The sequence below is a fragment of the Scyliorhinus canicula genome, chromosome 7, assembly GCF_902713615.1.
Source record: "Scyliorhinus canicula chromosome 7, sScyCan1.1, whole genome shotgun sequence".
Classification (NCBI taxonomy): Eukaryota; Metazoa; Chordata; class Chondrichthyes; order Carcharhiniformes; family Scyliorhinidae; genus Scyliorhinus; species Scyliorhinus canicula.
The window spans coordinates 135,013,151-135,025,378 of NC_052152.1; the positions used below are offsets into that span (position 1 = coordinate 135,013,151).

The window sequence follows — 12,228 nt, forward strand, 5'->3', positions numbered from 1 at the left end:
GCTGCACCAAAATGGGCGGGGTAATTGAGGATTATGTTGGGTTTGAGAGGACGGGGCTGGGAGTATCACCGTCGGTGGTGTGGGAAACTTTGAAAGCGGTAAGAAGGGGGAGGTTATCTCGTTCAAGTTGCAGGTGGATAAGGAGGTAAGAGAGGAGCGGAAATGGTCGGTAGAGGAAATTCTGGAGGTGGATGGAAGGCATGCAGAGAATCCAATGCCGAAGCTTCTACTGAGGAGGAAGGAGCTGCAGGCGAGGTTTGACTTGTTGCCCATGGGAAAGGCGATTCGGTAGTTGAAGCGGGCGACGGTGGTTGTAAATGAGTATTTGGAAAAGGCCTGTTGCTTGTTGGCGGGACAGCTCTGCCGGCAGGCAACCTTGAATGAGATTGTTCAGGATAGGACGGGGGAGATGGTGGTTGAACGGAGCAGGTGAATAAGGTTTTTGAGGAGTTTTACAGGAAGTTATACAGGTCGGAGCCTCCGGAGGATAAGTCAGACACGAGGAAGTTTCTGGGACAGTTGGAGTGCCCGCAGTGGGAGAGGGCAAGACTGGAGGAGCCAATGGGGGTGGAGGAAGTGCAAGTGGCAATGGGAAAGATACAGACAGGGAAGACACTGGGGCGGAATGGCTTCCCAGTGGAGTTTTATTTTATTTTTTTATTAAGGGGCAATTTAGCGTGACCAATCCACCTACCCTGCACATTTTTGGGTTGTGGGGGTGAGACCCATGCAGACACGGGGAGACTGTGCAAACTCCATATGGACAGTGACCTGGGGCCAAGATAGAACCCGGGTCCTCAGTGCTAACCACTGCACCTCCCTCTGGTGGAATTTAAGTTCTTGGATAAGTTGGCGCTGCTGTTGGTGGAGATGTTTGAGGAATCACTGGCAAAGGGAGAGTTACCGGAGACAATGGGATAGGCATCCATCTCTTTGCTTCGAAAAAAGGGGAAGGACCCAGTAGAATGTGGTTCGGATAGGCCAATTTCGTTATTAAATGTGGATGTCAAGATTTTGACAACATTTTCAATCCTGGTGCTTCATTGGGGGATATAATGGGGTTGCTTATGGGATTTGCGCCTTTTTCAGGCTACAAGCTAAATTTGGGGGAAAGTAAGTGTTTTGTAGTGTCTCCTCCAGAGGTGGGAGGAGGGGTTGCCATTTTGGGTGGCGCCAACCCATTTTAGGTATTTGAGAGTTCGGGTGGCACAGGACTGGGCTCGGCTCCGCAAGCTGAACTTTACAAGTTTAGTGAGCAGGGCCAAGGAGGATTTGCTGAGGAGCGATAGTCTCCCCCTATTGGGGTTGGCTGGCTAGGTACAGGCGGTCAAGTGAACATTTTGCCATGGTTCTTATTCTTGTTCCAGTGCTAGCCGGTATTTTTCACCAAAGTCATTTTTTTATGGGGGTGGAAAGGTTGATTTTGTCATTTGGGCAGATAAAGTGGTAAAGATTAGAAGGCAGGTGCTCCAGAGGGCAAGTCAGGAGGTTTGGCCCTTCCGAACTTGCTATATTATTATTGGGCAGCGAATGCCGAGAAGGTGCAGGGTTGGAGTAGGGAGTCGGAGATGTCGTGGGTGAAGTTGGAGCTGGTTTCTGTAAGGGGTCGGGATTGCGGGTGTTGGCAATTAAGTATACGGGAAGCACGGTGGCGTCAACCACGTTGAGAACTTGGAGGCAGTTTCAGCAGTAGGGGCTGATTTACCACAGTGGGCTAAAACAGTTGGCTTGTAATGCTGAACAAGGCCAGAAGCACGGGCTCAAATCCTGTACCAGCCACCCTGAACAGGCACCGGAATGTAGCGACTAGGGGCTTTTCACAGTAACTTCACTGAAGCCTACTTATGACTACAAGCGATTATTATTATTAGCAGCGCTTTATGTTGGGGGTGGGGTCGAAGACGATGCCGATCTGAGGGAACCATGGGTTTGGGCCTGGGAGGATGGATGCACGGTTTTGGGGTTGGGAGGAATGAGGGCTGGCGGAAGTGAAGGATCTGCTTTTAGAAGGTCAATTTGTGACCTTGGACGAGCTGGGACGAAGTATGAGGTCCCCTGGGGGGAGGGGTTTAGGGACATGCAGATGAGTGATTTTGTAACAAAGGTCTGCCTAACCTTCCTGGCAGCACTGCCCTCCTCGTTGTTTTGGCGCCGAGGTGGGGGGTCTCGGAAATTTATGGGAGGGTATTGGAGGAGGAGGCCAAAGCCAAGTCGGAGGAGGAGTTGGGGATGGAGTTGGAGGGGGGATTGTACTATGAGATGCTGCGGAGGGTGAATGTGTCAACCTTGTGTGCGAGGTTTGGGCTGGTTCAGTTAAACGTGGTACATAGGGCGCACCTGACAAAGTTAAGGATGAGCCGATTGTTTGAAGGGGTGGAGAATCTGTGTGAGCGGTGCGGGAGGGCCCCAGTCAATCATGTGCATATGTTCTGGTCCTGCCCGAAGTTGGGGAAGTTTTGGGGTCGTTCTTCAGCACCATGTCGGCGATCTCACATGTGGACTTGAAGCCCAATCCCCTGGGGAACATATTCAGGGTGTCAGACAGGCTGGAGTTGCAGACGGGAACGGGGACAGATGTGTTAACCTTCGTCTCGCTGTTCGCTCGCAGGCAGGTCCTGTTGGGGTGGATGTCAGCTTCTCCACCCTTTGCCTCGGTGTGGCTGGGGATTTAATCTAGTTCCTGTGTTTGGAAAAGGTGAAATTCACCTAGAGGGGGACAAGTGAGGGGTTCCACTACAGATGGAATCTGTTTATATTACATGTTGGAGAGCTGGCTATCGCTAATGAGTTGGGTGGGTAGTCGGGTTGCTTCGAAGTTATTTCAGTTGGAAATGTTGTGTTGTGTGATTGTTAAAAGTTGAATAAAAATATTTAAAAAAAAGAATGTTAGGGCACATATAGCCTGTAGTCAGGCAGGGTTACAGATACTCACATTCTTTTTCAATTGGCTCAGGACATCTGCCATCATCCAGTTGTCATCATATTCACCATCCTTCTCAGTGAACAGAAAGTTGTCACTGAAGTCCACACATTTATTCCCCAACTTTTTTCTCTTCAGTAAGGTGACAGGCGGTTCCTAAACAAATAAATGGAACCGTCAGTCTCACAGGTCAAGGAAATGTGATGTGCAACAAGACCCGTCCTGTTTATTCTCTTTATTCCCAGACAGCATAAAGCAGAACATAGCTGAGTATAACTCTGATCAGCATTAAATAAAGCTTTGAAGAGGGAACTGCCAATGAGTCAGAGTCACCATAGCATAGAAGGCCATCAAGTCCATGTGGGATGGTGCAACCTTTCGTCAGCTTAAGAAGTTATTTTATATTGCCCCCGAGTGTCCAGTGATGTGTAGGTTAGGTTATGGCGACAGAGGTGGGGTGGACGGGGAAGTGGACTCAACGGGACGAATTGCCTCCTTCGGCACTATAGGGATTCTATGAAATTAATAGCTGTAAAATGTTTTAGAACAAAGTCAGTAAGTGCACTGCAGGAATCTAACAATCCAATGGACTGTTCCCAAAAAGAGGCCTGTATTATGGGGTATATATGCACACTCATGATCACACATACTTCAGCTATCCATTAACACATTTTATTTCCAAACTACCCTTAACTTAGCAGAGAAGCAGGTGGAAAAGAATGCTTCCAAGTCACCTATTCACTACTATTACAGGCATTCATTGAACACCGGCCCTCACACTATTGTGGCAGCATTTCAAATTAGGAGTCTGCAAACCAAAACTGGTATATTTAAATACTGACAGCTATTATTGGGAGTATGACTGTTACAATGACTGGTGGGGCAGTGCAAAATGTCTACCAAGTTTAACAATCATATATCAGCAGCAAGAGCCAGGACTGAAGCTAATGGAGAAAGAGTTGCAGCTAAAATAGTGCAATGTTGACTGAGCTGTTCATCCCTAGCTGCTATTACTGTCAGGTATTTCTTTAACAATGTGATATATAAACAGCTATTTTACCTTCCCGATTCCAATCCCCGTTGCTGCTGCTATTTTCTAGTTTAAGTTGGCTTACAGTTCCCTCTCCCGCCATTGTTAGCTGCTCTCAGTCTTGATCGAAAGAAGGGCAGCACGGTGGCCTAGTGGTTAGCACAACCGCCTCACGGCGCTGAGGTCCCAGGTTCGATCCCGGCTCTGGGTCACTGTCCGTGTGGAGTTTGCACATTCTCCCCGTGTCTGCGTGGGTTTCGCCCCCACAACCCAAAAATGTGCAGAATAGGTGGATTGGCCACGCTAAATTGCCCCTTAATTAGAAAAAATAATTGGCTAATCTAAATTTATAAAAAAAAAAGTCTTGATCCAAAGCTCGGGATGAATTCAAATAACAATTCTCCCTCTTGACTGGAAACTTAAACAGTTGTTTTCTTTCTTTAGTCATTAGTATTCCATAAATCAAATGTTGAGGAAGTTATCAATATTCCTACTGTGTAGTCTCAACTAGACTGCATCGGTTGCAAAGATAACGCAACAGAAGGATGGGGTACCTGTGAGCTATTTAAAAGAAATAAATACTTCAAATTTACTCTGCAAACCTCTCTGGTTCTTTTTTTCAAATATAAATTTCGAGTACCCAATTTTTTTTTCCAATTAAGGGGAAATTTAGTGTGGCCAATTCACCCACCCTACACATCTTTTTGGGCTGTGGGGGTGAGATCCACGCAGACATGGGAAGAATGTGCAAACTCCACATGGACAGTGACCCGGGGTCAGGATTGAACCTGGTTCCTCGGTGCCGTGAGACAGCAGTTCTAACCACTGCGCCACCGTGCTGCCCTCAAACTTCATTGGCTCTGCACAGAAAGGTTTATTGAACAATCTTTTAGTTTAAGTGCCAGAAACATGCATTTCAGTGGAGTGGCAATTGTTCCCTCAAGTTAGTCACAAATTATAACATATTAGACTGCTATTGAGGGAGTGCTGCGCTGTTGAAGGCACAGTCTTTCAGATGAGACATTAAACAGAGACTCTCCCTTGGCATTCAGGTGGATGCGAAATATCTCACAGCACCATTCAAAGAAGAGCAGATAGTTATCTCCTGTATCCCAGTCAACATTCCTCCCTCAAACACACGGAGTGGTCATTCAACTATTGGCGTAATCTCACTTTGCACAAGCTATCCACCATGCTGTCTATGTAACTACATTAATTCCATTTAAAGACAATTCATTGACAATGAAGCACTTTGGATCTTGACAGTAAGAAAGGCAGTGCATAAATCAAGCCTTTTCTTTCCAACTGTTGCTCAGTAGCCTGATTTCATGGAGTACCAATTCGGATCATTATCTATTTCCGTGATATTCTTTGGACCCTCTGTTTTGAAAGCCCAGTTGCACCAATTTCTGTTCAAACCAAAACCTCCTTACCAAACATTATTTACAGAATCAACTTTTTTGCAACCCTTTCTCTACAAGTTAATTTGGGAATTCACTAAACTCAAGTAAAACCCATTAGACATTACACCATATACCATCAAAATCAATAAATATCATCATGCCTTCTCTTCAGTTATCACCCATTGCTCAAAAGAACTTTGACTTCTCTATTATCGCAAACCTTTCAACGTGTCATGCCACTCCAAAATTCTGGAGTATGCTGTCTTTACCCAAATCTTCCCTGCAACTCCATGAATGAATTTTTTCAATCAAGTTTTCACCTCAAATTCAGCACTCATATGGCCCTTATTAAAAGTCATAAATGACATTCAATGTGACAGAGATGAACTCTCCTTCCTCAACTTTCTCAGGGTGTCTGCAACCTTTGAGATGTTTGACCACACCATCTTCTGTTGTTCATTTGGGCGGCACTACACTTGCCTGCTTTGATTCCTATCTATCTGGTCTTCGGTAGCGAACAGTTTCTCTTCTCGCACTCGTGCTTCAAAGCGTCCCCATGGATCTATTCTTGGTCCTCTATTATTTCTGACCTACATGCTGCCCCTCAGCGACATTATCTGAAAACATGTCAATTCTCATATGTACAATGACAATGCTCAGTTCTACATCACAACCTAACTCTACTCTGCCACTGCATCTGCTTTGTCACACTTTCCACCTGATTCCAGTATTATATGAGCAGAAATTCCCTCCAATTAAATATTTGGAAAGATAATGCCACTGCCTTCAGTCAACACTACAAACCATGTTTTCTATCCACTGATTCAATCCCTCTCCCTTGAAACTACCTGATGTTGAACTAAACTGTTCATACCCTTGGCATCCTATTCGACCCTGAGCTTGGCTTCTGACTACATGTCCTTCTACGTCCACCTCCAAAACGTTGCCCGACTCCGCTCCGCCTCAGTTCCACCTTCTGCTGAAACACTCATCCAAGGCTTTGCTACTACTGGACATGCCTATTCAAATGGAGGGTGCAAATAAACTTAAGCTTATCCAAAATTCTGCTGTCTCTTTCCTAACTTGCATCAAATCTTACTCACCCATTAACCTCGTGATTTCTGATGAGAATTCTCGGCTGTTTCACAACACCAAGAATCTTCATTCCAACATTGTCAACTACGCCTTCAGCTGCCAAGGCCCGAAGTTCTGGAATCCCCTGTCTAAACTTCTCTGCCTCCCTTTCCTCCTTTAAGACACTCCTTAAAACTAAAAAAACTAATTTGTTGATCAAAATTTTGATAATTTGACCTGATATTTCTTTATGTGACTTAGTGTCAAATTTGGTTTGATAAAGCTCCTGAATAGCACCTTGGAACATTTTGCTACCTTAAATGCACGATATAAATGTAAGCTGTTATTGTAAATGTCAAAATGAACACAGGTGTAATCCTGGAAAGAATAAAGTGTCTCAAAATAAACCATGCTGCGGGTACTGATGGACCAAGCAATATTTAAAAGAAATTGGGATGCGCTCAAAGTGTCCCTTACTTATTTGCAAAATCAGGAATTGTTCTGATGGACTGGACAGCAGCAAATAATATATCAAGATTCAAGAAGAGCAAGTAGTCAGAACTGGGAAATTCTAATTGCTAATAGGTTGTAAGCAAGCTGCCCGAAGAAACTGCAAGTTTAAAAAACTAATAATTTAGAGTACCAATTATTTTTCTCCTAATTAAGGGCCAAATTAACATGGCCATTTCACCTACCCTGCCTATCTTTTTGGGTTGTGGGCAGCCACGGGGAGAATGTGCACGACAGTGACCCGGGTCTAGGATTGACCCCGGCTCCAGGATTGACCCCGGGTCCTCTGCGTCGTGAAGCAGCACTGCTAACCATTGTACCGCCCTGAAGAAATTGCAAGTTACTACCTCAGTGGTGAAAAGATTGTGAAGAGGTTATGAACATGGTTTATGGAAAAGATCAACTTGCAAAATGTTTTAGATAAACTGGCACTTATGAGAAAAACACATATAAAATTCAAAGGCAGACCCTGTTTTGAATAGTAATCGGTTGCATTCTTTCATAGAGAATTCCTGTTAATGTCAGTTTCTTTTCACGGACTATATTTATAATTTGGGCGGCACTACGGCACAGTGGTTAGCACTGCTGCCTCACAGCACCAGGGACCCGGGTTTAATTCCAACCTTGGATGACTGTCTGTGTGGAGTTTGCACATTCATCCCATTTCTGCATAGCTTTCCTCCAGGTGCTCCAGTTTTCTCCCACAGTCCAAAGATGTGTAGGTTAGGTGGTTTGGCCGTGTTAAATTGCCCTTTAGTGTCCAAATGGACAGGTGGGGTTATGGGGATGGGCCTGACTAGGGTGCTCTTTGGAGGGTTAGTGCAGAATCGATGGGCCAAATGGTCTCTTTCTGCGCTGTGGGAATTCTATGAATTTGAATAAAGGCATCATGGAAACTGCAGATAACACAAAGAATTGCATTACTTAAGAACCCTGGATGAGCAAAGAAAGTAATTAGACTAGATGACTTGGGCTCACATGTGGTTGATGACATTTACTGCAGATAAGTAGCCACACTTGCTTAAGTACAGGACATTTAAGATTTAAAATACTTTACCTGAAATGTCACAAAGCAATTCAATGGAAAACATCGGAGTGTGGACAAACTGGCAGTTAATTTGTGCAGCAACAAATGGCCTACATTGTTCAATACTCTGGTCTCTGCATTCCTCCCTAGTAGGAGAATCTTCAGCTGTTTCAGCTCTAATCTCGGCAATCTTCCCACTTCAAAAAACCTTTCTAAAAGGCATATTTTGAACAAGAACAAAGAGTCGCATTTATATAGTGCCTATCACACCCACCGGATGTGTCAAAGTGTTTTATAGCCTAAGAAGTGCTTTTTGAAGTTTAGTCGCTGTTGCAATGTAGCAGCCAATTTGCACACAGCATACCCCCAACAGCAATGTGATAATGACGAGATAATCTGTTTCTTGTGAGGCTCTTCTTCGATCTTTTACATCCACTCGAGTAGCTAGATGGGACCTCGGTTTAAAGCCTCTCTGAAAGACAACACCTCCAACAGTGCAGTGTTCCCTCAGTACTGTACTGCACTCGGGTATCAGTCTCAATCACTGTCCAGGTACTCAAGTTTTGGAATGGGATTTCACCCCACAACCTTATGATTCAGAGACCAGTGTGCTAGTTGACAACTAGACTATGGCCTTTTTGTGGCATCCTGCTTAAGGGTTGCAAATTGCCCTTAAATGAATGACTGGAGATTTCCTCATGACTTGCCCCCACAATCCAGCCATTAAATTTTACTCCATTCTTAAAGTTACAAAGCCAATGTGCCGATTGCACAGGGCAAGTCCGTAACCCATTTCCTTGCTTGCTCCAAAAAACAATTCAAATTGAATGTAATTTACGGTCTCCAGAACTGAGACATTCAAGATCCAAGCTGACAATCGGCCAACCCATCCATCCTTGTGATGCATGATGCCAACAGGAAAGCAAAAAGGCTCGTTGCCCAATTGGCTGTTGCTTGACTTTCAACTCCCTCAATTTGCAATATTTAAAAATATGGTTTAAATAAAATGTTCAAAGAGAATGACAAAAAGATACAATCTAGATTTTTCCGGAGGGCGGCCCACAGCAGCGCCCTGGATGTTGATCTCCAATTCTTGGAGCCTCCAGGCCAATCCGGGAGGGGTTGGCAACTCGAAGTGGTGCTCCACATGGCACTGACTGTGTGTGAAGGATACCGCGGCCCCGCTTTAACTGTATGGGACCAGGGGCGGCCGAGGCCCAAGAATACCACCTCGCCCCGTCCTCGCCGAACCTCACCTCCCCCTCAGACCCCGTCTCCTCTTCCTCCTCCGGACCCTCATCCTCATCGCCGATCGTCCGGATAAAATCCAGAGCATCCATCGAGCAGCTACGACCCGATTGGAACCGGAACCGGAACCTGTATTCCAACAGCTGGTGGTGCTGCAGGAGAGAAGTGGTCCGTCCGTCGCCAGCACGCAACCGCAGCCACGGCGGTTGGAACAAACAGTCCGCAGAACAATGGTTCCGGGTGTGAGGCAGTGCCAGGGTAAAGCCTCAATCACTTTACCCAGGCTCTCAGTCAATAATCCAGAGTATTGCTCAATGTAATTCTACAAATAATAAGTCAATAAATGCATAATTTTTAAAAAACGATCAGATCCTCACTTCTCTCCCCCCCCCCCCCCCCCCCCCCCATCTCATTTCAAGGTCAAGATGCTGACTCCAACAGAGAGGAAAACGACCCCAGTGCTGCTGGAACAGAGTTTTAAGCATTTTGGGGATGGGGTAGGGGGGGGAAAGAAATTAACATTGCCTAAGGGACTGATAATGGGTAAGTTTTAAATGGTCCCCCCCAACAAATTTAAGGTAGCTTACAGGCCAAATGGGCTTCATATGTCCACTTCGCTCGAAGCTGTAAAACACCCTTGGAATGAGTACACATTTCCAAAATCCCTGCTGGGGAAAATGAATGTTAAAAGAAGAAACAGTTTGAAATCACCTCCCTCCTAAACAAGTCATAGATTCATGCTTTACTTCCAAAAAAAATTCCCTCCCCAAACATCTCTCCCCTCTGCTCCTGTGAGGGGGCAGCTCAGACTAATATCTGTATACTACCAACCTGTATGGTTAATGGAAACAGAAGATACTAGACAATTTCAGCAGGTCTGACAGCATTTGTGGAGAGAGTAGTGAGCTAATGTTTCGAGTCTGGGCTTTGACAAAGAGTCATCCAGACTTGAAATGTTCGCTCTCTTCTCTCTCTCCACAGATGCTGTCAGTCCTGCAGAGATTGTCCAACATTTTATTTTTGTTTCAGATTCCAGCTCCACATTAATCTGCTTTTATCTTTGTATGGTTAATATTTTGCTTTTATTTGTATGGTTAATGCTGGTTAAACCAGGTGTGATGTGCTGAAGTGGTACTCCTTGATTTGGTAGACTTATAAATGAAAATAATCGGACTTCTGGTGGCGGCCATGGTGTGAGTGATCGCACATTTGGCAGCTCCTGCTTATGGTGTTTTTTTGGTCCTTTTCTTCGATTAATGGGCGGATGTTTTGATGGAAAAAAGTGCAGGAGTGGTGGAGGAAGAGTATATTCTGCCAGTGGATGGATTTATGGGTCAGAAGTGTTTTTAGGCGAAAGGAACTGTTGGAGCAAGAAACTTTTCCTGTGACACAGGGAAAGATGGTGGAGAGGAAGGGGTCGGCCCTACCATCTCAGTGGTTGATGGAGCAGCTGGTGCATTTCTTGAATGAGAAGTTCAGTCAGCAGAGAAAGGAGGACCTGGCCATGACGGTGGACCCGGTGAAGGTGGGGATCGATCGTGTGGAGCTGAGGATGGAGACCCAAAGCCAGGCGATCCAGAAGGTGGAGGAGACAGTGGAGGAGCAGCTCACTATGTTGGCAGCCAAAATTGAGGTGTTGAGGGATACCCAGAAGCGGCTTCAAGAGAAAGTGGAAGATCTCTAGATCCGCTCCCAAAGACAGAATTTGAGGATTGTGGGATTGCCAGAGGGCTTGAGGGAGTGGGAAGAAGGAACGCTGGGTGCCAACCTGGACCCATCCCATGGAGTAGCGATGGTAGCCACCAACTCCCCCGGGTTCGACCCTCGGATGAGGCCGCATCGCAAAGTCAGCACACGGGACAGGGTGGCATGGCTGTGCATGTGCCGTCAACAAAGCCCCTAGTGGACGTCAGCCACGGGCATTAAAGGCAATGGGATGTGGTAACCAGTTGGCTGCCTCCACCTCAGATATGCATCCTGGGGAGAAACCGAGATGTAGTAGTAGAGCTAGGAAGGCAAAGCACGCTGAGGATCACTGAGGCCGCCGGGCGTGGGTAGGTAGGGGGAGGGGGGTAGGTAGGGGGAGGGGGGTAGGTTGGGGGAGGGGGGTAGGTAGGGGTGGGGCCTGGCAGGGTGGCACTATTGGGAGAGTGGGGACTTGTATTATACATTAAACACCCTCGTGCATAACCATTTACAATGCGGGCTGATCTCTGACCCCTTGGCCCATCTCTCCAGCACCCCCCGAGGCACCCACCCACCCTCCAGCCGTGGGCATGTCCCCGGAGCTATGCCCCATCCCCCAGTGTTCGGATGTTAGCTGCTGCGTTTGTAGTGTTGCCTCCCGCAGTGTTCAAGCAGTGTCCAGGAATCAAAGTGTGACTGGGTGCGAGGCAATGACTCCCACATGCTACAGGGCCTGCCCACCCACGGGAATCCACTTGGGATGTGTAATGTGCTCACTTAACTACAATTGCCAATTCCCCATTGGCAATAACCTTCAGCCAACACAGCCAGAGGCCTCGGCAGGAGTTATGGGCGGTTGTTGGGGCAGACGGGCAGGGACAAGGGTTGCCCCGGAACAGGTAAACACGATCCAGGCGTTGGCATGGTGGTGCGGCAAGCGGTTGCCCCGCCCGGTTGCCTCTCCAGCACCTCCTCCCACATTCCTATGGTGGCCCACCCCTGCGGAGGGTACCCCATCCCCCACTTTTAAAGTGATGATAATTGGTTACTCGCCACGCTACGGCGAGGTGCTAATTTTGCCTCCGGGCGTGGGCCGGTTGCATTGCAAACTGTTTGGCACCTGGCACGGTTCTCGTTTTTGGCCTCTCCACTATTCACCGTCCTTGTTTCGCTTGAGCAATAGCATAACGAGGCCAGAGAATCGCACCCATTATCTTTTATTTTCTATTCACATTTAGTCAACAGGCATCTGTCTGTCCTGTGCACTTCAAACTTGTAACATATATTACCTTGTACTTTAAAAAAAAAGTAAGTGTCTACCTTAAGTTAC

At 46.5% G+C, this 12,228-nt stretch overlaps 1 protein-coding gene across 2 annotated transcripts in view; it reads right to left on the reverse strand.

Moving 5' to 3' along the window:
* Positions 1-9,390, reverse strand: part of ddx27 (DEAD (Asp-Glu-Ala-Asp) box polypeptide 27) — a 50,145-nt gene extending 40,755 nt beyond the window's left edge. Inside the window, exons 1-2 of one of the 2 annotated variants that reach the window (XM_038802990.1) lie at positions 9,221-9,390; positions 2,933-3,076 (exon numbers count right to left, since the gene is read on the reverse strand). In XM_038802990.1, coding sequence (XP_038658918.1) covers positions 2,933-3,076; positions 9,221-9,304 — 228 coding nt within the window. In that variant the 5' untranslated portion in view covers positions 9,305-9,390. Of the gene's footprint in view, positions 1-2,932; positions 3,077-7,994; positions 8,583-9,220 lie in introns of those variants that run through there. The other variant, XM_038802991.1, reaches the window with a different exon arrangement.
* Between the last annotated feature and the right edge of the window lie 2,838 nt (positions 9,391-12,228).